General features: G+C 44.7%; 1 protein-coding gene across 3 annotated transcripts; it reads right to left on the reverse strand.

The window, feature by feature from the left end:
- Positions 1-267: 267 nt before the first annotated feature.
- On the reverse strand, positions 268-27,572 carry LOC118371207 (coiled-coil domain-containing protein 183-like). 3 transcript variants are annotated; one of them, XM_035756567.2, is made up of 13 exons: positions 27,106-27,572; positions 10,454-10,572; positions 8,531-8,698; positions 5,993-6,097; positions 5,353-5,475; positions 4,963-5,124; positions 3,535-3,589; positions 3,186-3,286; positions 2,285-2,445; positions 1,993-2,152; positions 853-978; positions 657-744; positions 268-472 (listed from the first exon to the last, which is right to left on the reverse strand). In XM_035756567.2, exons 1-13 carry the CDS (start codon positions 27,203-27,205, stop codon positions 342-344), a joined length of 1,599 nt encoding a protein of 532 aa, XP_035612460.1. In that variant the 5' UTR covers positions 27,206-27,572; the 3' UTR covers positions 268-341. The 3 variants fall into 3 exon arrangements, with proteins under 3 accessions (XP_035612460.1, XP_035612461.1, XP_035612462.1); XM_035756568.2 differs by lacking the exon at positions 4,963-5,124 and having other exon boundaries at positions 27,106-27,571; XM_035756569.2 differs by lacking the exon at positions 10,454-10,572 and having other exon boundaries at positions 27,106-27,570.
- Positions 27,573-27,593: the final 21 nt, after the last annotated feature.

A 27,593-nucleotide genomic window follows, 5' to 3' on the forward strand; every position in this document is an offset into this window, starting at 1 on the left:
GAGCAGTGTGTCAAGAAGCAGTGCGGCTTGGCAGGGTCGTGTTTCGGAGGACGTTTGGCTCTCCACCTTCGCCTCTCCGAAATGGGAGTTGCAGGGATGGGACAAGACTATAACTACCATTTGGATATCACGAAAGGTGTCATTCTTTCTGGGGATGTATATGAACAGATTATAATATGATTTCATGTAGCTAAAACGCTGTCAGTTCCACTTTAATCATAGCTGTAACAAACTCCGGTATAAAGTAGACAAAAAAAAGTAAAATCATACTATGAGCCTGTTTATTATTTCCTCAGGTTTACTTCCTGTAGGATATAGAGGGACACAGCTGGCGCTTGTCTCTAGCTCTTTGTGTTGCTCTTCTGGGCTTTCTTCTTTGGCTGGTGCACCTCGATCAGCTGGATGCTGCGACGCTTGATCTCATCGCGGGACATGGAGCAGTCCTCCTCCTGACCGCGGAACTGGAATGTATCTGAGAGGGAGGAGGGTAGCAGGTGGAACCGGAGGTATTACACACAATAAGCAAACACCATTAGCCAAGCACTCAACAGCCATTATGGAAATGTACAGCAATGGCCTCCTGCTGTTAATAATAAGATTTAGTTGACAATATACTGAAAAACCATGCATAACCATACACCCCCAAAAAAGCATACCTTCTGAGGTACTGTCATACACAGGGCTGCTGGCCCTCTTGTAGTTCCTGGGTTCCATCATGGTGCTCTGCTCCAGGAAGCTCCACACCTGAGGTGAGAGGGGAGGGGGGTGAGATCCGAGGGGAGAGATTCAGGCTCACAGAAAAGGGGTAGAGAGAGATGAGGGCTGAGGAAAGAAAGTAAACCAGTGTTTCACCTTCTCATGGTCAGCTGTGTTTTCCTCGGTCTTCTCTGAAGCTGTGGTCTGCAGTGTGGGCAGACGGGCGCCGATTTCCCTCAGCTTCTCTATTGCATCCAGACCCCCCAACTCCCTGGGAGAGTCCTATAACAAGACAGACATTTGGTTTAGAATCCTCTCTATTCCTGATTTAAGATCACCAAAGGCTGGCATGTTTAATGAGAACAGTCATAGTAAAGAACAGAGCATCTGGCTGATAGGTGACCAGGGGTTTGTTTTTCATGGTGACCAAGAAAGGACCAGATTGAGACTGAACTGTCCATCTACAACTTGATTGGAGTCCAACTGTGGTTAATTCAATTGATTGGACATGATTTGAAAAGGTACACACTTGTCTATATCAGGTCCCACAGGTTAGAGTGCATGTCAGAGCAAAAACCAAGCCATGAGGTCGAAGGAATTGTCCGTAGAGCTTCGAGACAGGATTGTGTCGAGGCACAGACTAGTCAGGATCAAGGGAAAGATGAACGGAGCAAAGTACAGAGAGATCCTTAATGAAAACGTCCTCCAGAGCGCTCAGGATCTCAGATTGGGGCGAAGGTTCACCTTCCAACAGGACAACGACCCTAAGCACACAGCCAAGACAACGCAGGAGTGGCTTAGGGACAAGTCTCTGAATGTTCTTGAGTGGCCCAGCCAGAGACCGGACTTGAACCCGATCAAACATCTCTGGAGAGATCTGAAAATAGCTGTGCAGAGATGCTCCCCATCCAATCTGACAGTGCTTGAAAGGATCTGCTGAGAAGAATGGGAGAAACTCCCCAAATACAGATGTGCCAAGCTTGTAGCATCATAACCAAGAAGACTCGAGGCTGTAATCACTGCCGAAGGTGCTTCAACAAAGTACTGAGTAAAGGGTCTGAATACTTATGTAAATGTCATATTTCCATGTATTTATTTTTTATACATTTGCAAAAAATCTAAAAACAATAACAGTTGTTGCTTTGTCATTATGGGGTATTGTGTGTAGATTGAGGGTGAAAAAATGATTTAATCCATTTTAGAATAAAGCTGTAACGTAACAAAATGTGGAACAAGTCAAGGGGTCTGAATACTTTCTGAATACACTGGATATAAAGAAAGGGATAAAATGGCTACCTTCACTTGCACGCAGCTCATCCTGAAGAACAGGTTGTTGACACCCTTCTCCACCCCATGTAGCACTGATTGGGCCTTTCCAAGCTTGTCCTCCCAATGGCTGCAACGCTCCTCTTCCTGCTCAAGCTCCGCCTGCATTTCCTCCTTCAGCCGCTCAAACCTTTAGATAAACAGGGTGAGTCTGAGGCTCGAGATCTGTTCTGAGGCTCGAGATCTGAAGTCTCTTCAGATCTATTCCTCTTTTTCCATGGATGACACAGGAGTACCACTCTTCTGTGTAGCTCTACTGTACCTGTCAGAGCTGGGCCCAGCGCTGAACTTGAGCTGGGCGTACTGGAGCTCCAAGGCAGCAAAGGTCTCCATGCTCTGTCTGACCAGCTCCTCACACTGGGTCATTTGGCTGTGCAGCTGCTCCCTGACGGCCTTCTGAGAGACCAGCCGTGTTTCCAGCTCCTACACAGAGGACAGAGAAACGGGTGAACAGGTGGACACATAGTCAGCTCAAAGAGACTACCAAGCACCTGACTGCCATGTTGACAGGATGCCCAACTCAATTTCGGCAGCCCAGGAAGTCCACATATATATAGTGGTACTTGGTGAGCAATTAGCCCTGACAAAGAACCAGTTTGGGGGAGAAATGTTGTCCTGTTAAACACTTTTGAAGCCTTATACCAGTGTGGATTACATTTTTGTTCAGAGACTATCAGGTAAGTTACCAGTCTTGGGGTTTGTTTCACTACCTTTGTTTTTTCTGTAACAAGTGATCACGTTTTCATATGTGTAGATTCATGCTATCACATGTTGCTTTACATGTTGTCACGTTATCCCATTAACTTCACATAAGATCACATGAGTGTTTTTGGAACACTTCACATGTTCACGTGAAATTCATGTGGTTTTCACGTAAGGTCTCAAACATCACATCAAAGTTTCCATGTGTTTAATACCATTCCAATTACTCTATTCCATTCGTTATTATGAGCCGCCCCCCCCCCCTCACTAGGCTCCTCTGACTGCAATATAACTCAATAAAATGAAACGCCTACATCAATGTGTCACGGGGCATAAAGTGCTGTTTGCAACAGTGGCTTACATAAAAAGGTAAGCTGAATAATAGGTAATGCATTGCTTATTAGAGTGCTTATTAGATACTGCATATAATAGGGCTAAATGATCCACGTGGGCCACCATACCTGCAGATCAGTGCAGCTGAGAGCTTCTCTCAGAGTATCAATATCCTCCACCAGTTTGACTATGGACTGGGGAGTAGTGGAGACCGGGGCGGTCTGCTGGGCTACAGGAGGAGAACACAACACAGACACACATCATCTCCCTGCTCAACATGGGGAAATAAAATGTGAGCACAAGAAAAATGGATATCGTATGTACGCATATTGCCTTTTCTCATGCAAATGTATGATTCAGAATATTATTGCCTTCAGGCTAGAGTCCTATCTGGACATGGGTGATCTGATGCTTAGTATTCACTGTATTTATTTGAATACATAAGTGTCTTTGGTGAACGATCCGCTGTCATAGTACCTCTGATATGAGCCGACTCTTCAGCCAGTCCCTCTCTGATAGTCCCTCTTCGAACCTGCAAAACAACAACGCTCATTGACTGCAATAGACATCCTTCTGGACCACAGATGGGCAACTGGCTGCCTGTGGGGCACCCCTCTTTTGTAAGCTTGCAGATCAATTCCCAATGTTTTATTTATTTAATTGTTTTACTCAGTCGGGGTCTCAACTTACTGTTGAGAGTTAGAATAGTATAATACACAAGTTACAATTTTGAAAATTGTTTGTGCATCAGCAGTTTTTCTCATCATGTCAGTCACTCAAGTAGCCCATGTCAGCTAACATTTTTTTTGTTTGGTAAGTTAGTCTAGCTGCCAGTAGTAATCATGGTCGAATTACCGACTGGGGGCCTCCATTGATTTTGTTAACCACGCACTCAGATATTATATTAAAAACTGTTACTTTTTCTCTCCGCCCCATGGCAAAATGTCTAGAATTGAATGAAATGAATTATAAAATTACAAAATCTGCTCACATGGCAAAATGTATAGAATTGCAGGAAATTAGCTCTAAAACTTTTTTCTCTTTGTTGTCAAGTACGGGCCGCAAAAAATTAATTCTTGCAAGGTATCCCCAACAAAATGTTGCTTAGGGCCGGCTCAGACTGCATGTGTGGGTATGGATGTGGGTATGCAGACCCGTGAGTCACTGTGGCCCCTCATGATGAGTTCAAATTTTTTGTGGCCCAATCATAGTTGCCCATTCCAGCTCTTGACTAATGTGTTCTTTCACTTTAAATATTCCCTTTCAATCGCTCTCTTTTTCTAGCTCTCTGTTCCCCACAGGTCCCTCCCCCTCTCTCTCTCTCTCTCCCTCTTGTTCTCTCTGTTCCCCACAGACCCATCCCTCCCTCTTTCTCTCCCCCACAGGTCCCTCCCTCTTGTTCTCTCTGTTCCCCACAGACCCATCCCTCCCTCTTTCTCTCCCCCACAGGTCCCTCCCTCTCTCTCTCCCTCCCTCTTGTTCTCTCTGTTCCCCACAGACCCATCCCTCCCTCTTTCTCTCCCCACACGTCCATCCCTCTGTCTCCCTCTCCCTTTTTCTTTCCCTATTGTCTCTTTCTCACTCTCTGTTCCCCATCCCTCTCTCTCACCCTCTCTTGCTCTCGGTTCCCCACAGGCCCATCCCTCTCCCTACCTCCCTCCCTCTTTTCGCCCTCCCTCCCTCTTTCTCGCTCTCTGTTCCCCACAGGTCCTGCCCGCTCTCTCTTTCTCTCCCTCCCTCCCTTTCTCGCTCTCTGTTCCCCACAGGTCCAGCCCGCTCTCTCTCCCTGCCTCCCTCTGTCTCTCTCTCTCACCTGCTCTTTCAGCTTCTGAGCTCCTTTGCTGCTTCGTCGCTCTCCCTCCCTCTCTCTCTCCCTCCCTCCCTCCCTCTGTCTCTCTCTCTCACCTGCTCTTTCAGCTTCTGAGCTCCTTTGCTGCTTCGTCGCTCTCCCTCCCTCTCTCTCTCCAGCCGACCCTCCACCTCCTTCTCTTTCACTCCCCTCCTTTCACTCAACTCCTTCTCCATCATCCTGCGTTCCACCATTAGCTGCCTCTCCATCTGAACCAGCTGACTCAAGGCGAAAGACAGACAGACAGACATACACACATTCTACTAATGTAGTGTGAAAAGACATGCACACATCCTGGCCCGTATTCAAACGAGCCTTAACTTTTGTCTCTTGTTTTTTTCCCAGTCATACAAAGACATGTAACCGAAGGTAATGTTATTCAAATGTAAACATCCCAAAATAGGCAAGTGGGGGCTAAAAGTTACTGGACCCCCGATTTGCCTTACCTTAGTGCAGTCCACAGCAGCCACTGCGGTGTGAGACATGTGGGCCACCTTTCCCAGCTCTGTCTGCCCGCTGACCACTGAGTTCTGCAGCTGATCCAGAGCCATGGGCATCTCACGCACCTCCTGAACCAGGAACAAACAACCCAACCCCAGGTTATATTGGAGCTAGATTTGTCTGTATCCCAAATGGCACCTATTCCCTACATAGTGCACCTGAGCCATATATTTAGAATGTTGAATATTGTTCTAATTCTAGACATTCAGTTGTAGCGCTGTTTAAATATTCGCTATGTAATGTTAATGGGGCGCTAACATGGCTGCCATAGAACGTTGAATGGCATGTAAATGCGTCATAATCCAAAAACCGGATTGGCCCAACTATCCAAATAGATGGCTCTGTAGTGCACTACTTTTGACCATGGCCCATAAGGCTTTTGTCAAGAGAAGTGCACTGTATAGGGAATAGGATGGCATTTGAGCCACTTTGCCAGTCCTACCTAGTCACACTGGTCTGTTGATGGGGATTACACTGACTGGAGTATATCTCCCAAAGGAGACTTGAATTCAATGTTAACAATTTTATTTAATTCAATGTCCACAAAGAAAGGCTGATATTTGTGAATGTAATAGTGTTACAGACCCGATGTAGGTGGTCGCAGACTCGCAGGTAGGTTTTTTGGATCCTCTCAGCCTCTGTGATTTTGATGGTCATCTTTTCTAGACTGTTCTCCAGCTCTCTCACACGCTGCCATGGAAGACAGAAATGTCAACAATAAAAAAACATGTCGTGGAAGATTCAGAATTTGTTGGTAACATATGTAAGATGTTTTATATTCATCAAATGTTTGTAAGTTACTTCTCATCAGAATGGTATTTTTGTATAATACTGTGGCGAGGTTGCAGTTATCTATCTGTTCTATGTCAAGACTAAGTTGCATGGACCGCGGAGAGGGGAGAGGTCAAAGTGTCATCATGTGTAAACATATCTTTTACTCCCTACCTTTTTCTAGTGGGGAAAGTAGGGTGGCAGTGTCTGGAATCATTCTATGCTCCCTCTAATGTTGTTTCTATCTTAACCTATAGCCTCATTCTCCTCTCCGTGAGTTTGTCCAGGATTGGTTGTATTTAGGGTTGGTTGTATCTAAATGACAATTTGATATATGCCTGTTGATATGGAGGATTGGTTTATGGTTCTGGGGTTTGAGAAAGGAGACAAAGCTGAACGATGAATTATGTCTATGCGGTCTGACTATGTGTGATCTTTGCTATAAAGGATCCCATTTTGCCATTGTGTGGGGACTCAACTTTTCATTAGAGATACTGAACTGTTGAAAGTCAAAATGCTATAGAGCTTATATAATTAAAGATAGACTTTGATAACTAACTCTGACTTGTGTGTGTGGTTTGCTCCCATGATTTGGTAAATAGAGGAAATTTCCACGACACATATCAAGCCAATTACTGTGCAGCGTAAATGCTTGGATCCTAGACATCATTCACGTGGTTATCATAAGTCATGGTCACTCAATGTCAACTTGCACAAGGCCATTCACACACCAACACCACAGTGCCTCTCCTCTTTCTAAAGATTTGATTAAATTGTCCTGTACATGAAGTGTGTAAATACTAGTTTTGTCTCGTGGTGTCTTTCCTACAAAAACTGTTTTTTTGTTGTCTATTACTGTTCTGTAATTTGTCATGTACAGTTGAAGTTGTAAGTTTACATACACCTTAGTCAAATACATTTAAACTCATTATTTCACAATTCCTGACATTTAATCCTAGTAATAATTCCCTGTCTTAGGTCAGTTAGGATCACCATTTTATTTTAAGAATGCGAAATGTCAGAATAATAGAGTGATTTATTTCAGCTTTTATTTCTTTCATCACATTCCCAATGGGTCAGAAGTTTACATACTCATTCCTCCTGACAGAGCTGGTGTAACTGAGTCAGGTTTGTAGGCCTCCTTGTTCGCCCCTGCTTTTTCAGTTCTTCCTACAGATCGTCTATAGGATGAGATCAGGGCTTTTTGATGGCCACTCCAATACCTTGACTTTGTTGTCCTTAAGCCATTTTGCCACAACTTTGGAAGTATGCTTGGGGTCATTGTCCATTTGGAAGACCCATTTGCAACCAAGCTTTAACTTCCTGCCTGATGTCTTGAGATGATGAGATGATATATCCACATCATTTTCCCCCCTCATGATGCCATCTATTTTGTGAAGTGCACCAGTCCCTCCTGCAGCAAAGCACCCCCACAACATGATGCTGCCACCCCCGTGCTTCACGGTTAGGATGGTGTTATTCGGCTTGCAAGCCTCACCCTTTTTCCTCCAAACATAACGATGGTCATTATGGCCAAACAGTTCTATTTTTGTTTCATCAGACCAGAGGACATTTCTCCAAAAAGTACGATGTTTGTCCCCATGTGCAGTTGCAAACCGTAGTCTGCCCTTTTTATGGCAGTTTTGGAGCAGTGGCTTCTTCCTTGCTGAGCTGCCTTTCCGGTTATGTCGATATAGGAATCGTTTTACTGTGGATATAGATACTTTTGTACCTGTTTCCTCCAGCATCTTCACAAGGTCCTTTGCTGTTGTTCTGGGATTGATTTTCACTTTTCGCACCAAAGTACGTTCATCTCTAGGAGACAGAACACGTCTCCTTCCTGAGCGGTATGATGGCTTCGTGGTCCCATGGTGTTTATACTTGCGTACTATTGTTTGTACAGATGAAAGTGGTACCTTCAGGCATTTGGAAATTGCTCCCAAGGATGAACCAGACTTGTGGCGGTCTATTTCATTTCGGAGGTCTTGGCTGATTTATTTTGATTTTCCCATGATGTCAAGCAAAGAGGCACTGAGTTTGAAGGTAGGCCTTGAAATACATCCACAGGTACACCTCCAATTGACTCATGATGTCAATTAGCTTATCAGAAGCTTCTAAAGTCATGACATTTTCTGGAATTTTCCAAGCTGTTTAAAGGCACAGTCAACCTGGTCTGGTGTATGTAAACTTCTGACCCACTGGAATTGTGATACAGTGAAATAATCTGTCTGTAAACAATTGTTGGAAAAATTGCTTGTGTCATAAACAAAGTACATTGACATTTGCTTTCTTCTAAGTTTTTGGGGACAATTGAGTCTGTCAAATGACACCCTAACTATATAGTGGAGTCACCTGGTCGTAGTGCTGCTCGTCTCCGTCCGTATTGGAGTCCAGCTCCAGGGCTTTCATGGCCTGCTCCATCTCCAGCAGCTGAGACCCCTTGGCCCTCACAGAACACTGCAACCCGTTGTGCTGCTCTATCAGAGTACACCGCCTACGCTTCTCCCGCTCCACAATGCTCTACGCACAGAGATATGCAAGCATATTATGTACAAACCGGCATATACAACTGGGCTCTTCCAAAAATGTGATGCCTTCATACAAAGCTAATATTGTCTACGCATGGGTCATTACAAGCTTGCCACCTCTCTCTCTCTGCCTGAGTTGAAGTTAAACTGAACAAAAATATAAACACAGCATGCAAAAATATTACAGTTACAGTTCATATAAGGAATTCAGTCAATATAAATACTTTCATTAGGCCCCATTTATGGATTTCACATGACTGGGAATACAAATACGCATCTGTTGGTCACAGATACCTTAAAAAAAAAAGAAAAGGTAGGGGCGTGGATCAGAAAACCAGTCAGTGTCTGGTATGACCACCATTTGCCTCATGCAGCGCGATACATCTCCTTCGCATAGTTGATCAGGCTGTTGATTGTGGCCTGTGGAATGTTGTCCCACTCCTCTTTAATGGCTGTGCAAAGTTGCTGGATATTGGTGGGAACTGGAACATGCTGTCATACACATCGACCAGAGCATCCCAAACTTGCTCAATGGGTAACATGTCTGGTGAGTATGCAGGCCATGGAATAACCGGGACATTTTCAGTTCCTGGAATTGTGTAAAGATCCTTGCGACATAAGACCGTGCATTATCATGCTGAAACATGAAGTGATGGCGGCGGATGAATGGCACGACAATGGGCCTTAGGATCTTGTCACGGTATCTCTGTGCATTAAAATTGCCATCGTTAAAATGCAACTGTGTTCGTTGTCCGTAGTTTGTCTGCCCATACCATAATCCCATCGCCACCATGTGGCAACTCTGTTCACAACGTTGACATCAGCAAACCTCTCGCCCACACGATGCCATACACGCTCTCTGCCCGGTACAGTTGAAACAGGAATTCCTCCATGAAGTTTTTTATTTTTATTTTATTTTTATTTCACCTTTATTTAACCAGGTAGGCTAGTTGAGAACAAGTTCTCATTTGCAACTGCGACCTGGCCAAGATAAAGATCACACTTCTCCAGCATGCCAGTGGCCATCGAAGGTCAGAATTTGCCCAATGAAGTCAGTTACAACACCAAACTGCAGTCAGGTCAAGACCCTGGTGAGGACGACGAGAAGAGCTTCCCTGAGACGTTTCTGACAGTTTTGTGCAGAAAATAATCAGTTGTGCAAAACCAGAGTTTCATCAGCTGTCTGGGTAGTTGGTCTCAGATGATACAGCAGATGAACAAACCAGATGTGGAGGTCCTGAGCTGGCATTGTTACACGTGGTCTGCGGTTGTGAGGCTATTGGGCTTACTGCCAAATTCTCTAAAATGACATTGGAGGTGGCTTATAGTAGGGAAATTAACATTATATTCTCTGTCAACAGCTCTGGTGGACATTCCTGCCGTCAGCATGCCAATTGCACGCTCCCTCAAAACTTGAGACATCTGTGGTGTTTTAGAATGGCCTTTTATTGTACCCAGCGCAAGGTGTACCAGTGTAATGATCATGCTGTTTAATCAGCTTCCTGATATGCCACACCTGTCAGGTGGATGGATTATATTTGCAAAGGATAAATGCTTACTAATAGGGATGTAAACAAGTGTGTGCAAAAAATATATATATTTGAGAGAAGTAAGCTTTTTGTGTGAATGGAACATTCATATAATGTTCAAATAACATTCAAATAAAACATCCTTTTATTTCAACTCATGAAACATGGGTCCAAAAGTTTACATGTTGCGTTTGTATTTTTGTTCAGTGTAAATGTACCTCCATTGACAGTCCTGGCTTGGACAGTAACCTGCTCAGGGTCCTTCCACCATGTGGGGCTTTCTGATCATTCTCTAAAATCTCCTTGGCAGCACTGTACTCTGCCTGGGCCTGCCGCTCTGAACATCATATACAGGGAACAGAAGTCAATGAGAGAGGGGTGATGAATAAAATAATTGCAATCTATAGAGCATTTGATTGGCAGTAGGGGATGCCTGGTTATTATTTAAAATTGCCTTCCTCACCATCTTAAATAAGCATGCACCATTCAAAAATGTAGAACCAGGAACAAATATAGACCTTGGTTCTCTCCAGACCTGACTGCCCTTGACCAGCACAAAAACATCCTGTGGCATTCTGCATTAGCATCGAATAGCCCCAGTGATATCCAACTTTTCAGGGAAATTAGGAACAAATATACACAGGCAGTTAGGAAAGCTAAGGCTAGCTTTTTCAAGCAGAAATGTGCATCCTGTAGCACAAACTAAAAAATGTTCTGGGACACTGAAGTCCATGGAGAATAAAAGCACCTCCTCCCAGCTGCCCACTGCACTGAGGCTAGGAAATACTGCCACCACCGATAAATCCACTATAATTGACAATTTCAAGAAGCATTTTTCTACAGCTGGCAATGCTTTCCACCTGGCTACCCCTACCCCGATCAACAGCCCTCCACCCCCCACAGCAACTCGCCCAAGCCTCCCCCATTTCTCCTTCACCCAAATCCAGATAGCTGATGTTCTGAAAGAGCTGCAAAATCTGGACCCCTTCAAATCAGCCGGGCTAGACAATCTGGACCCTCTCTTTCTAAAATGATCTGCCGAAATTGTTGCAACTCCTATTACTAGCCTGTTCAACCTCTTTCGTATCATCTGAGATTCCCATTGATTGGAAAGCTGCCGTGGTCATCCCCCTCTTCAAAGGGGGGGGACACTCTTGACCCAAACTGCTACAGAACTATCCATCCTACCCTGCCTTTCTAAGGTCTTCGGAAGTCACATTAACAAACAGATAACCGACCATTTCGAATCCCACCGTACCTTCTCCGCTATGCAATCTGGTTTCAGAGCTGGTCATGGGTGCACCTCAGCCATGCTCAAGATCCTAAACGATATAGAGGTCGACCAATTATGATTTTTCAACACCGATACCGATTATTGGAGGACCAAAAAAAAAGCCGATACCGATTAAATCGGATGATTTAAAAAAAAATGTATTTCTAATAATGACAATTACAACAATACTGAATGAACACTTATTTTAACGTAATATAATACATCAAAATCAATTTAGCCTCAAATAAATAATGAAACATGTTCAATTTGGTTTAAATAATGCAAAAACAAAGAAGAAGAAAGTAACTAGCTAGCTTACTAGCTAGCCATTTCACATCAGATATAAAAGCCTAATCTCGGGTGTTGATAGGCTTGAAGTCATAAACAGCGCAATGCTTGAAGCATTGTGAAGAGCTGCTGGCAAAACGCTCGACAGTGCTGTTTGAATGAATGCTTACAAGCCTGTGAGGATTCTGTGTTATGCACTATAGCCCGTTACCATATATGTGATTGAATATTATCTGCTGTTGGCTTGTGTCGATGTATGTGGTATGCAACATAGCTGACTTGAGACATTGTTCACAGTTTCAGAGCCATGGGCCTTCCTCATGATGGAAAAATACAGAATAACATGAAGACAGGAACTGTGCATGAGTTGTGGGGGCACATTCAGAACGTACTGTTGCGAAAACAAACAGTCTTTTGTTAGATAACAGGAGCCAGGTGCCTGATAACTGTATATTCTACACAACTACAATGACTGACCGCTGAAGCACCTAGGAGGCTGGGACCAGCCTGTGCGCCAACAATCAACGATAGGCCGGGTGAGTTTAAACCACGCCCAGTCTCTACTCTGACAGGCAGGCCCGGAAGCAGGAACTACTTCTGTCATCAGAGTATATTATAATATCCTTGTCAGGAACAAGTCAGTTCTCTGTTTGCCCTGCGAGGTGTGACAGAGAGCCCGTATATACGAAAATTGCATTTACTACTTATTGCTTAGCTAATAAAAAATACATAGCATACAATGCGGTGACTCATTGTCATATTTATCCTGATACCAGATTAGATTGACGCAACCCTAACAAGCCTGTTGGTGACTACCATCGCTCAGTCAGACTGCTCTCTCAAATCATAGACTTAGTTAGAACATAATAACACACAGAAATACGGTCATTAATATGGTCGAATCCGGAAACTATCATCTCGAAAACAAGACGTTTATTCTTTCAGTGAAATACGGAACCATTCCGTATTTTATCTAACGGGTGGCATCCATAAGTCTAAATATTCCTGTTACATTGCACAACCTTCAATGTTATGTCATAATTACGTAAAATTCTGGCAAATTAGTTCACAACGAGCCAGGCTGCCCAAACTGTTGCATATACCCTGACTCTGCATGCAATGAACGCAAGAGAAGTGACACAATTTCACCTGGTTAATATTCCCTGCTAACCTGGATTTCTTTTGTAGGTTTAAAAATATATACTTCTGTGTATTGATTTTAAGAAAGGCATTGATGTTTATGGTTAGGTACACATTGGTGCAAAGACAACGACAGTCCTTTTTCACGAATACGCAACGCATTGATTATATGCAACGCAGGACACGCTAGATAAACTAGTAATATCATCAACCATGTGTAGTTAACTAGTGATTATGATTTATTTATTTTTATAAGATAAGTTTAATGATAGCTAGCAATTTACCTTGGCTTAATGCATTCGCGTAACAGGCAGGCTCCTCGTGGAGTGCAATGCAATCAGGTGGTTCGAGCGTTGGACTAGTTAACTGTAAGGTTGCAAGATTGAATCTCCGAGCTGATAAGGTAAAAATCTGTCGTTCTGCCCCTGAACAAGGTTGTTAACCCACTGTTCCTAGGCCGTCATTGACAATGAGAATGTGTTCTTAAGCTCTCTGCATACCGAACACATTAGCGGGATTAAAATTTGACAACATATGGTGATCGCTACATAAATAGTCATATTAAACATTCATGAAAATACAAGTGTCTCACATGGTTTGAAAGCCTAGAATCTTGCTAATCCAACTGCGTTGTCAGATTTAAAAAATGATTTATTGCGAAAGAATACGCTGCGATTATCTGAGCACAGACCCCCATATCAAACTACTTATTCAACCAGCACATGCGTAACAGAATCACAGATTGCATTGAAATAAATTGTTTACCTTTGAAGATCTTGCTCTGGTTGCAATCCCAAGGCTCATTGTTACACAATGGATGGTCTTTGTTCGGTTAAATCCGTTTTTTATAGCCTAACACGAAACATTTTGTGAACGCTTATCTTGTTGAATTTCGTGTCATTCAATTTTCGACGTAACATCCAACGTAAAATACACAGACTTTCCCTGACTTTATCCAGTCATGTTTGGTTTCCTTGCAATCAACTGTTTGTTTGTAACACAACCAAAGAGATGGGTCATTTTGCAGGACATATTGACCCGGAACAACCGATTGGAAGACAACAAATGACGAGCCCATTGTGCACCAATTATATGACCACTGTCTTGTTGATTGACTGTAGTTTAACCCAATGACCACTGATCGTCTTGAAATCTAGCTGGGTAGATAGCCAATGAGAAGAGGTAAACGGCAATATCCCATGGTTCTTTGTTGTAAGACAAACCTTTCCATTGAACGCTGGCGTAAGCACCGTTCTTTCGCCATTGCCAATTCAACCGTGAAGGAGCGGTTATTACGCACAGCAGTATTTCGGTGACTTGCATCTTACATGGCCCCATTCATCCTTTCCTTTACACAGATCAGTCGTCCTGGTCCCTTTGCAGAAAAACAGCCCCAAAGCATGATGTTTCCACCCCCATGCTTCACAGTAGGTATGGTGTTCTTTGGAAGCAACTCCGCATTCTTTGTCCTCCAAACACGACGAGTTGAGTTTTTACCAAAAAGTTATATTTTGCTTTCATCTGACCATATGACATTCTCCCAATCTTCTTCTGGATCATCCAAATGCTCTCTAGCAAACTTCAGACGGGCCTGGATATGTACTGGCTTAAGCAGGGGGACACGTCTGGCACTGCAGGATTTGAGTCCCTGGCGGCGTAGTGTGTTACTGATGGTAGGCTTTGTTACTTTGGTCCCAGCTCTCTGCAGGACATTCACTAGGTCCCCCCCGTGTGGTTCTGGGATTTTTGCTCACCGTTCTTGTGATCATTTTGACCCCACGGGGTGAGATCTTGCGTGGAGCCCCAGATCGAGGGAGATTATCAGTGGTCTTGTATGTCTTCCATTTCCTAACAATTGCTCCCACAGTTGATTTCTTCAAACCAAGCAGCTTACCTATTGCAGATTCAGTCTTCCCAGCCTGGTGCAGGTCTACAATTTTGCTTCTGGTGTCCTTTGACAGCTCTTTGGTCTTGGCCATAGTGGAGTTTGGAGTGTGACTGTGAGGTTATGGACAGGTGTCTTTTATACTGATAAGTTCAAACAGGTGCTATTAATACAGGTAACGAGTGGAGGACAGAGAAGCCTCTTAAAGAAGTTACCTGTGATTATTTTAGACAATTTTAATTGAAAACAAACTAAAATAGTTTCTTAGCAAGAGTAATTTCTACAGGTCTGTGAGAGCCAGAAATCTTGCTTGTTTGTAGGTGACCAAATACTTATTTTTCACCATAATTTGCAAATAAATAAATTAAAAATCCTACAATGTGATTTTCTGAATTTTTTTCCCTAATTTTGTCTGTCATAGTTGAAGTGTACCTATGATGAAAATTACAGGCCTCTCTCATACTTTTAAGTGGGAGAACTTGCACAATTGGTGGCTGACTAAATACTTTTTTGCCCCACTGTATATTTTTCAAATATATTTTTTCTCAATCACATTTTTTTTTTTTTTTTTTTTTTTTTTTTTTTGGGGGTGTTAGAATACCATTTTGTTATTTTGTATATAGTTTGTTTCAAAATGTATACATTCACCAATTTGGCCACTTGGGTACATTTGGGCTACTTTGTGTGGGACACCTGGGTGAGGTTTATTTTTTAATTTTTTATTTCACCTTTATTTAACCAGGTAGGCTAGTTGAGAACAAGTTCTCATTTGCAACTGCGACCTGGCCAAGATAAAGCATAGCAGTGTGAACAGACAACACAGAGTTACACATGGAGTAAACAATTAACAAGTCAATAACACAGTAGAAAAAAATGGGCAGTCTATATACAATGTGTGCAAGAGGCATGAGGAGGTAGGCGAATAATACAATTTTGCAGATTAACACTGGAGTGATAAATGATCAGATGGTCATGTACAGGTAGAAATATTGGTGTGCAAAAGAGCAGAAAAGTAAATAAATAAAAAACAGTATAAGAACAGTATGGGAATGAGGTAGGTGAAAATGGGTGGGCTATTTACCAATAGACTATGTACAGCTGCAGCGATCGGTTAGCTGCTCGGATAGCTGATGTTTGAAGTTGGTGAGGGAGATAAAAGTCTCCAACTTCAGCGATTTTTGCAGTTCGTTCCAGTCACAGGCAGCAGAGTACTGGAACGAAAGGCGGCCAAATGAGATGTTGGCTTTAGGGATGATCAGTGAGATACACCTGCTGGAGCGCGTGCTACGGATGGGTGTTGCCATCGTGACCAGTGAACTGAGATAAGACGGAGCTTAACGAATATGTAGTGAGGGCCAGCCGACTAGAGCATACAAGTCGCAGTGGTGGGTGGTATAAGGTGCTTTAGTGACAAAACGGATGGCACTGTGATAGACTGCATCCAGTTTGCTGAGTAGAGTGTTGGAAGCCATTTTGTAGATGACATCGCCGAAGTCGAGGATCGGTAGGATAGTCAGTTTTACTAGGGTAAGCTTGGCGGCGTGAGTGAAGGAGGCTTTGTTGCGGAATAGAAAGCCGACTCTTGATTTGATTTTCGATTGGAGATGTTTGATGTGAGTCTGGAAGGAGAGTTTGCAGTCTAGCCAGACACCTAGGTACTTATAGATGTCCACATATTCAAGGTCGGAACCATCCAGGGTGGTGATGCTAGTCGGGCATGCGGGTGCAGGCAGCGATCGGTTGAAAAGCATGCATTTGGTTTTACTCGCGTTTAAGAGCAGTTGGAGGCCACGGAAGGAGTGCTGTATGGCATTGAAGCTCGTTTGGAGGTTAGATAGTACAGTGTCCAATGACGGGCCGAAAGTATATAGAATGGTGTCGTCTGCGTAGAGGTGGATCAGGGAATCGCCCGCAGCAAGAGCAACATCATTGATATATACAGAGAAAAGAGTCGGCCCGAGAATTGAACCCTGTGGCACCCCCATAGAGACTGCCAGAGGACCGGACAGCATGCCCTCCGATTTGACACACTGAACTCTGTCTGCAAAGTAATTGGTGAACCAGGCAAGGCAGTCATCTGAAAAACCGAGGCTATTGAGTCTGCCGATAAGAATATGGTGATTGACAGAGTCGAAAGTCTTGGCGAGGTCGATGAAGACGGCTGCACAGTACTGTCTTTTATCGATGGCGGTTATGATATCGTTTAATACCTTGAGTGTGGCTGAGGTGCACCCGTGACCGGCTCGGAAACCAGATTGCACAGCGGAGAAGGTACGGTGGGATTCGAGATGGTCAGTGACCTGTTTGTTGACTTGGCTTTCGAAGACCGTAGATAGGCAGGGCAGGATGGATATAGGTCTATAACAGTTTGGGTCCAGGGTGTCTCCCCCTTTGAAGAGGGGGATGACTGCGGCAGCTTTCAATCCTTGGGGATCTCAGACGATATGAAAGAGAGGTTGAACAGGCTGGTAATAGGGGTTGCGACAATGGCGGCAGATAGTTTCAGAAATAGAGGGTCCAGATTGTCAAGCCAAGCTGATTTGTACGGGTCCAGGTTTTGCAGCTCTTTCAGAACATCTGCTATCTGGATTTGGGTAAAGGAGAACCTGGAGAGGCTTGGGCGAGGCTGCGGGGGTGGAGCTGTTGGCCGAGGTTGGAGTAGCCAGGCGGAAGGCATGGCCAGCCGTTGAGAAGTGGTTATTGAAGTTTTCGATAATCATGGATTTATCGGTGGAGACCGTGTTACCTAGCCTCAGTGCAGTGGGCAGCTGGGAGGAGGTGCTCTTGTTCTCCATGGACTTCACAGTGTCCCAGAACTTTTTGGAGTTGGAGCTACAGGATGCAAACTTCTGCCTGAAGAAGCTGGCCTTAGCTTTCCTGACTGACTGCGTGTATTGGTTCCTGACTTCCCTGAACAGTTGCATATCACGGCGGCTATTCGATGCTATTGCAATCCGCCACAGGATGTTTTTGTGCTGGTCGAGGGCAGTCAGGTCTGGAGTGAACCAAGGGCTGTATCTGTTCTTGGTTCTGCATTTTTTGAACGGAGCATGCTTATCTAAAATGGTGAGGAAGTTACTTTTAAAGAATGACCAGGCATCCTCAACTGACGGGATGAGGTCAATGTCCTTCCAGGATACCCGGGCCAGGTCGATTAGAAAGGCCTGCTCACAGAAGTGTTTTAGGGAGCGTTTGACAGTGATGAGGGGTGGTCGTTTGACTGCGGCTCCGTGGCGGATACAGGCAATGAGGCAGTGATCGCTGAGATCCTGGTTGAAGACAGCGGAGGTGTATTTGGAGGGCCAGTTGGTCAGGATGACGTCTATGAGGGTGCCCTTGTTTACAGAGTTAGGGTTGTACCTGGTGGGTTCCTTGATGATTTGAGTGAGATTGAGTACATCTAGCTTAGATTGTAGGACTGCCGGGGTGTTAAGCATATCCCAGTTTAGGTCACCTAACAGAACAAACTCTGAAGCTAGATGGGGGGGCGATCAATTCACAAATGGTGTCCAGGGCACAGCTGGGAGCTGAGGGTGGTCGGTAACAGTGAGAGACTTATTTCTGGAGAGAGTAATTTTCAAAATTAGTAGTTCAAACTGTTTGGGTATGGACCTGGAAAGTATGACATTACTTTGACATTACTTTGCAGGCTATCTCTGCAGTAGACTGTGACTCCTCCCCCTTTGGCAGTTCTATCTTGACGGAAGATGTTATAGTTGGGTATGGAAATCTCTGAATTTTTGGTGGCCTTCCTGAGCCAGGATTCAGACACGGCAAGGACATCAGGGTTAGCAGAGTGTGCTAAAGCAGTGAGTAAAACAAACTTAGGGAGGAGGCTTCTGATGTTGACATGCATGAAACCAAGGCTTTTTCGATCACAGAAGTCAACAAATGAGGGTGCCTGGGGACATGCAGGGCCTGGGTTTACCTCCACATCACCCGCAGAACAGAGAAGGAGTAGTATGAGGGTGCGGCTAAAGGCTATCAAAACTAGTCGCCTAGAGCGTTGGGGGCAGAGGATAAGAGGAGCAGGTTTCTGGGCATGGTAGAATATATTCAGGGCATAATGCGCAGACAGGGGTATGGTGGGGTGCGGGTACAGCGGAGGTAAGCCCAGGCACTGGGTGATGATGAGAGAGGTTGTATCTCTGGACATGCTGGTTGTAATGGGTGAGGTCACCGCATGTGTGGGAGGTGGGACAAAGGAGGTAACAGGGGTATGCAGAGTGGATCTAGGGGCTCCATTGTGAACTAAAACAATGATAACTAACCTGAACAACAGTATACAAGGCATATTGACATTTGAGAGAGAAATACAGCGAGGCATACAGTAATCACAGGTGTTGAATTGGGAAAGCTAGCTAAAAACAGTAGGCGAGGCTAATCAGCTAGCACAACAAACAGCAGGTAAAATGGCGTTGACTAGGCAACTGGGCCGACAGATAAAACAAACAAGCAGAATGGAGTGCCGTGATTAATGGACAGTCCAGCGTGCGTCAGCTATGTAGCCAAGAGATCAGTGTCCAGGGGGCAGCGGTGGATGAGCAGGGAAGCTGGACTGGCGAGTGTTATCCAGGTTTTAAAAAAACTAACAATGACTTGTAGCTAGTTAGCTGGTTAGCGTCTGCACAACAGTACTTGTGCAAAGTTCATGATAAATGTCATGTAGCACACTCATTTTGGAAGTTATCATTCTGAAACTTTGCACAAGTACTGTTGCCTGCCCTCTGTTGCCTGCCCTCTTATATTTTTTCACTGAAATTGTCCCCATCATCCTATCTGAAAGTTTGTTTTATCTTGTTCATTTTAAAGATGATGTAAAAATAAAAAACATATGTTTTTTTCCATTGTTTTATCTAAACCAGATGTATTGTGTTATTATTCTCCTACAAACTTCAGAGTGTTTTCTTTCAAATGGTACCAAGCATATGCATATCCTTGGTTCTGTGCCTGAGCTACAGGCAGTTAGATTTGGGTATGTCTTCAGGCGGAAATTGCACAAAGTATGGGGGAGAAGCTCGAAGAGGTTTTTAACTAGGCAAGTCAGTTAAATAAAGATTAAATTAAGGTGTAAAATATATATATATATTTTAAATCGGCCAAATCGGTGTCCAAAAATACCGATTTACAATTGTTATGAAAACTTGAAATCGGCCATAATTAATCGGCCATTCTGATTAATCGGTCGACCTCTAATCATAACTTCCATCGATAAGAGAGATTACTTTGCAGCCGTATTCATAGACCTGGCCAAGGCTTTCGACTCTGTCAATCACCACATTCTTATCGGCAGACTCAACAGCCTTGGTTTCTCAAATGATTATCAAAGAACTAGTTGGTGAGGCAGAGTTCAGTGAGTCAAATCGGAGGGCCTGTTGTCCGGACCTCTGGCAGTCTCTATGGGGGTGCCACAGGGTTCAATTCTCGGACCGACTCTTCTCTGTGTACATCAATGATGACACTTGCTGCTGGTGATTCTCTGATCCACCTCTACGCAGACGACACCATTCTGTATACCTCTGGCCATTCTTTGAACACTGTGTTAACTAACCTCCAGACGAGCTTCAATGTCATACAACTCTCCTTCTGTGACCCCCAACTGCAAGTAAAACTAAATGCATGCTCTTCAACCGATCGCTGCCCGTCCGTCCAGCATCACGACTCTGGACGGTTCTGACTTAGAATATGTGGACAACTACAAATACCTAGATGTTTGGTTAGACTGTAAACTCTCCTTCCAGACTCACATTAAGCAGCTCCAATCAAAAATTACATCTCGAATCGGCTTCCTATTTCGCAACAAACCACTCATGCTGCCAAACATACCCTCGTAAAACTGAACATCCGACCGATCCTCGACTTCAGCAATGTCATTTACTAAATAGCCTCCAACACTCTGCTCAACAAATTGGATGCAGTCTATCACAGTGCCATCCGTTTTGTCACCAAAGCCCCATATACTACCCACCTGTACACTCTCTTTGGCTAGCTCTCGCTTCATACTCGTCACCAAACACACTGGCTCCAGGTCATCAACAAGTCTCTGCTCGGTAAAGCCCCGCCTTATCTCAGCTCACTGGTCACCATAACAACACCCACCCGTAGCACGTGCTCCAGCAGTTATATCTCACTGGTCACCCCCAAAGCCAATTCTTCCTTTGGCTGCCTTTCCTTCCAGTTCTCTGCTGCCAATGACTGGAACAAACTGCAAAAATCACTGAAGCTGGAGACTCATATCTCCCTCACTTGCTTTAAGCACCATCTGTCAGAGCAACTCACAGATCACTAAACCTGTACATAGCCCATCTGTAAATAGCCCATCCAACTACCTCATCCCCATACTGTATTTATTTATCTTGCTCCTTTGCACCCCCCTTTGCACCCCAGTATCTCTACTACATCCTTCCGGCGCCGACAGAGATGGCCGCCTCGCTTCCCGTTCCTAGGAAACTATGCAGTTTTTTGTTTTTTTTATGTGTTATTTCTTACATTGGTACCCCAGGTCATCTTAGGTTTTATTACATACAGTCGAGAAGAACTACTGAACGTAAGAGCAGCGTCAACTCACCATCAGTACGACCAAGAATATGACTTTCGCGAAAGCGGATCCTGCGTTCTGCCTTTCACCCAGGACAACGGAATGGATCCCAATGGGCGAACCCAAAAAACGACTTTGAAAAAGGGGAAAACGAAGCGGTCTTCTGGTCAGACTCCGGAGACGGGCACATCGTGCGCCACTCCCTAGCATTCTCCTCGCCAATGTCCAGTCTATTGACAACAAGGTTGATGAAATCCGAGCAAGGGTAGCATTCCAGAGGGACATCAGAGACTAACGTTCTTTGCTTCACGAAAACATGGCTCACTGGAGAGACGCTATCGGAGACGGTGCAGCCAGCTGGTTTCTCCACGCATCGCGCTGACAGAAACAAACATCTTTCTGGTAAGAAGAGGGGCGGGGCGTATGCTTTATGGTTAACGGGACGTGGTGTGATCATAACAACATACAGGAACTCAAGTCCTTCTGTTCACCTGATTTAGAATTCCTCACAATCAAATGTAGACCGCATTATCTACCAAGGTAATTCTCTTAGATTATAATCACAGCCGTATATATTTCCCCCCAAGCAGACACATCGATGGCTCTGAACGAACTTTATTTGACTCTTTGCAAACTGGAATCCATATATCTGGAGGCTGCATTCATTGTAGCTGGGGATTTTAACAAGGCTAATCTGAAGACAAGACGCATATAAGGCCCTGCCCCGCCCTCCTTTCGGAAAACCTGACCACGGCTCCATTTTGCTGATCCCTGCCTACAGACAGAAACTAAAACAAGAAGCTCCCGCGCTAAGGTCTGTTCAATGCTGGTCCGACCAATCTGATTCCACACTCCAAGACTGCTTCCATCACGTGGACTGGGATATGTTCCGTATTGCGTCAGACGACAACATTGACGAATACGCTGATTCAGTGTGCGAGTTCATTAGAACGTGCGCTGATTCGGTGTGCGAGTTCATTAGAACGTGCGTCGAAGATGTCGTTCCCATAGCAACGATAAAAACATTCCCTAACCAGAAACCGTGGATTGATGGCAGCATTCGCGTGAAACTGAAAGCGCGAACCACTGCTTTTAATCAGGGTGTCTGGCAACATGACTGAATACAAACAGTGCAGCTATTCCCTCCGCAAGGCTATTAAACAAGCTAAGCGTCAGTACAGAGACAAAGTGGAATCTCAATTCAACGGCTCAGACACAAGAGGCATGTGGCAGGGTCTACAGTCAATCACGGACTACAAGAAGAAACCCAGCCCAGTCACGGACCAGGATGTCTTGCTCCCAGGCAGACTAAATAACTTTTTTGAGGACAATACAGTGCCACTGACACGGCCTGCAACGAAAACATGCGGTCTCTCCTTCTCTCCTTCACTGCAGCCGAGGTGAGTAAGACATTTAAACGTGTTAACCCTCGCAAGGCTGCAGGCCCAGACGGCATCCCCAGCCGCGCCCTCAGAGCATGCGCAGACCAGCTGGCTGGTGTGTTCACGGACATATTCAATCAATCCCTATCCCAGTCTGTTGTTCCCACATGCTTCAAGAGGGCCACCATTGTTCCTGTTACCAAGAAAGCTAAGGTAGCTGAGCTAAACGACTACCGCCCCGTAGCACTCACTTCCGTCATCATGAAGTGCTTTGAGAGACTAGTCAAGGACCATATCACCTCCACCCTACCTGACACCCTAGACCCACTCCAATTTGCTTACCGCCCAAATAGGTCCACAGACGATGCAATCTCAACCACACTGCACACTGCCCTAACCCATCTGGACAAGAGGAATACCTATGTGAGAATGCTGTTCATCGACTACAGCTCGGCATTTAACACCATAGTACCCTCCAAGCTCGTCATCAAGCTCGAGACCCTGGGTCTCGACCCCGCCCTGTGCAACTGGGTACTGGACTTCCTGACGGGCCGCCCCCAGGTGGTGAGGGTAGGCAACAACATCTCCACCCCGCTGATCCTCAACACTGGGGCCCCACAAGGGTGCGTTCTGAGCCCTCTCCTGTACTCCCTGTTCACCCACGACTGCGTGGCCACGCACGCTTCCAACTCAATCATCAAGTTTGGTGGTTGAAGATATCCCTCTAGTGGTGTGGGGGCTGTGCTTTGGCAAAGTGGGTGGGGTTATATCCTTCCTGTTTGGCCCTGTCCGGGGGTGTCCTCGGATGGGGCCACAGTGTCTCCTGTCCCCTCCTGTCTCAGCCTCCAGTATTTATGCTGCAGTAGTTTGTGTCGGGGGGCTAGGGTCAGTTTGTTATATCTGGAGTACTTCTCCTGTCCTATTCGGTGTCCTGTGTGAATCTAAGTGTGCGTTCTCTAATTCTCTCCTTCTTTCTTTCTCTCTCTCTGAGGACCTGAGCCCCAGGACCATGCCCCAGGACTACCTGACATGACGACTCCTTGCTGTCCCCAGTCCACCTGGCCATGCTGCTGCTCCAGTTTCAACTGACCTGAGCCCTAGGACCATGCCCCAGGACTACCTGACATGATGACTCCTTGCTGTCCCCAGTCCACCTGACTGTGCTGCTGCTCCAGTTTCAACTGTTCTGCCTTGTTATTATTCGACCATGCTGGTCATTTATGAACATTTGAACATCTTGGCCATGTGCTGTTATAATCTCCACCCGGCACAGCCAGAAGAGGACTGGCCACCCCACATAGCCTGGTTCCTCTCTAGGTTTCTTCCTAGGTTTTGGCCTTTCTAGGGAGTTTTTCCTAGCCACCGTGCTTCTACACCTGCATTGCTTGCTGTTTGGGGTTTTAGGCTGGGTTTCTGTACAGCACTTTGAGATATCAGCTGATGTACGAAGGGCTATATAAATACATTTGATTTGAAGTTTGAGGACGACACAACAGTGGTAGGCTTGATTACCAACAACGACGAGACGGCCTACAGGGAGGAGGTGAGGGCCCTTGGAGTGTGGTGTCAGGAAAATAACCTCACACTCAACGTCAACAAAACTAAGGAGATGATTGTGGACTTCAGGAAACAACAGAGGGAACACCCCCCTATCCACATCGATGGAACAGTAGTGGAGAGGGTAGTAAGTTTTAAGTTCCTCGGCGTACACATCAAAGACAAACTGAATTGGTCCACCCACACAGACAGCAGGTTTAAGAGGTTTAAGAGGCAGCAGCGCCTCTTAAACCTCAGGAGGCTGAAGAAATTCAGCTTGTCACCAAAAGCACTCACAAACTTCTACAGATGCACAATCGAGAGCATCCTGTCGGGCTGTATCACCGCCTGGTACGGCAACTGCTCCGCCCACAACCGTAAGGCTCTCCAGAGGGTAGTGAGGTCTGCACAACGCATCACCGGGGGCAAACAACCTACCCTCGAGGACACCTACACCACCCGATGTCACAGGAAGGCCATAAAGATCATCAAGGACAACAACCACCCGAGCCACTGCCTGTTTACCCCGCAATCATCCAGAAGGCGAGGTCAGTACAGGTGCATCAAAGCTGGGACCGAGAGACAGAAGCTGTTTTTCAATCTCAAGGCCATCAGACTGTTAAACAGCCACCACTAACATTGAGTGGCTGCTGCCAACACACTGACTCAACTCCAGCCACTTTAATAATGGGAATTGATGGGAAATGTAAAATATATCACTAGCCACTTTAAACAAGGCTACTTAATATAATGTTTACATACCCTACATTATTCATCTCATATGTATACGTATATACTATACTCTATATCATCTACTGCATCCTTATGTAATACATGTGTCACTAGCCACTTTAACTATGCCACTTTGTTTACATACTCATCTCATATGTATGCATGTATATACTGCACTCAATACCATCTACTGTATCTTGCCTATGCCGCTCTGTACTATCACTCATTCATATATCTTATGTACATATTCTTTATCCCCTTACACTTGTGTCTATAAGGTAGTAGTTTTGGAATTGTTAGCTAGATTACTTGTTGGTTATTACTGCATTGTCGGAACTAGAAGCACAAGCATTTCGCTACACTCGCACTAACATCTGCTAACCATGTGTGTGTGACAAATAAAATTTGATTTGATTTGCACATTCATCTTCTACACATCTACCATTCCAGTGTTTAATTGCTATATTGTAATTACTTCGCCACAATGGCCTATTTATTTTCTTACCTCCCTTATCCTAACTCATTTGCACATGCTGTATATAGACTTTTTCTACTGTATGTTTGTTTATTCTATGTGTAACTCTGTGTTGTTTTGTGTCGAACTGCTTTGTTTTATCTTGGCCAGGTCGCAGTCGCAAATGAGAACTTGTTCTCAACTAGCCTACCTGGTTAAATAAAGGTGAAATAAAAAATGGAGTACATTTTATGTGGCCTATCATATATTTTGCAGTAAAAGTGTTTTAAGAATAATCTATTCAACTTGTATAGCGCTATTTATTACATAAGGAATATCAAAGCACTTTAAAGCAACACTAAAAAAGACAAGCAATTTAGAAAACATCATTCATGAGATGGAAGGTCATAACAGGACAGGTCAAAGACCGGCATCTGCGTCCAAACGCATCGTATGCAGCAAGAAAAAAGCACACTATCATCCGTGGACAGGTGCGTACCTGAAACATTCTCTATTACAGTCAGTAAAGGCGTTGACTTCCTATTTAACGGCGAGAAGGCGGAAGAAAATACGGAAATATGTGTACTTTCTTTATGAAACCATTTTTTTCACCACCATGCTAAAGTGGCCAATGCCTAGGAACGCTTGTCCCATGTTGCGTTCAGCCAACACAGTTGCAGCAGTCTGTCCTGGCTGAATGCAGGGTGCAAGTCATCAGGAAGTAGCATTAGCATTGTTGTGGAAAAAGTGTGTTTTTCTAAAGAAAGTATTGCTAATCTAGTTATGGATGAAAAACTATGCTTTTGCAGACTGAATGGATGTTTTTGGTATGAACCGGTCCACGGGGAAACGATTGTATTGCCGGCTGCATTGTTTGGGCTAATGAGACGGTCGGAAAGTTCATGACTTGAGTGGTCAAGCAACATCGGAAGGTGGTCAAAGGGGGAGCGCAATGGTCTCTGGAGCAAGTCCAGCCATTAATAAGGTGCCTCGTCTGTGTTTGGCCTCTCCATATAGTAGGACTGATGAAGTTTGAGCTCAACAACTGCAGTTCGTGGACTCCGTTGTCGGTGGAGCAAACTAGCTAGGCTTCACTACTACCAAAATGAAGCACCCACTTGGGTAGGGCTACGCCAGAAAGCATGCCACATTTAATTAACAATTCAATAGTAGCGTTGTTACTTAGTCCTTACTACAGTGAACAAACACATCAGCCGTCTTGCTTTCGGGCTTTTCTCCATCCTAAACCTCCGGACAGATGGCTGGCATTCAAATCAAAACAATTGCCAGCGAACCAGCTAACACATTAGCTAGCTTGCCAACTTCAGTTTTGAAACTCCGTGGTGGATTCGGATATTAATTCGCTATACATGTATATTTTTAAAACAATGTTTGCAGGGGGAAAAAAGACATGTATTAGTTACAGAAATATTTCCAAAATGTACTGGCGCTCTTTGCCGATGCGACCTCATGGCAAACACGGAATCAATAATTGTGTCAAGGTGTGACTGATATATCGAATGCCTGGCTATCTAGGCTACAGTGGTTTAGAACTCCACTTAGTTACCTTTTGAATGTTTACACTAAACGTGCATGTATTATCCCTCAGAAATAGGCCTACCCGTGGACAAATAACTTTTACCTAATTGTTGTATGCGGAGTCGCTGTTCTTGCAGAGTCAGCGTCGTTGGCTGCTCTGTATCCGCTGGCTGCATACTGCCCTGTCTTTTGCTGTACGACATTTGTGTTTTATCGTCGCTTTTCAATAGGTTTCTGCCACGCGTATGACAATATCCTGTAGTGATCTATATCATTCTATTGAGATGTCATAATAAAACATAAATACGTGTTTGTTAACAGGCACGTGAGGTAGCCACACTAGGTGCGTTCGTAAATTCACTAACTACTCCGATTTCAGAGCACTCTCGTCTGAGTACCAGGGCGCAGAATAATATGTACAAACGCGCAGTAAACGTGGGCAACCTAGCTCTGCTAGGGCGAGTAGAATGGTCAGTGAGGTATTCCCGCATTTGTGTCTGGAAGTAGTTGGCAACCTAGCCAACTTTTCGATAGTTTGGGTGCTACACTGCCATTGTGAGGTCAGAACGCTCTGATCAACCTGCCGAACGC

The sequence above is a fragment of the Oncorhynchus keta genome, chromosome 25, assembly GCF_023373465.1.
Source record: "Oncorhynchus keta strain PuntledgeMale-10-30-2019 chromosome 25, Oket_V2, whole genome shotgun sequence".
Taxonomy (NCBI): domain Eukaryota; kingdom Metazoa; phylum Chordata; class Actinopteri; order Salmoniformes; family Salmonidae; genus Oncorhynchus; species Oncorhynchus keta.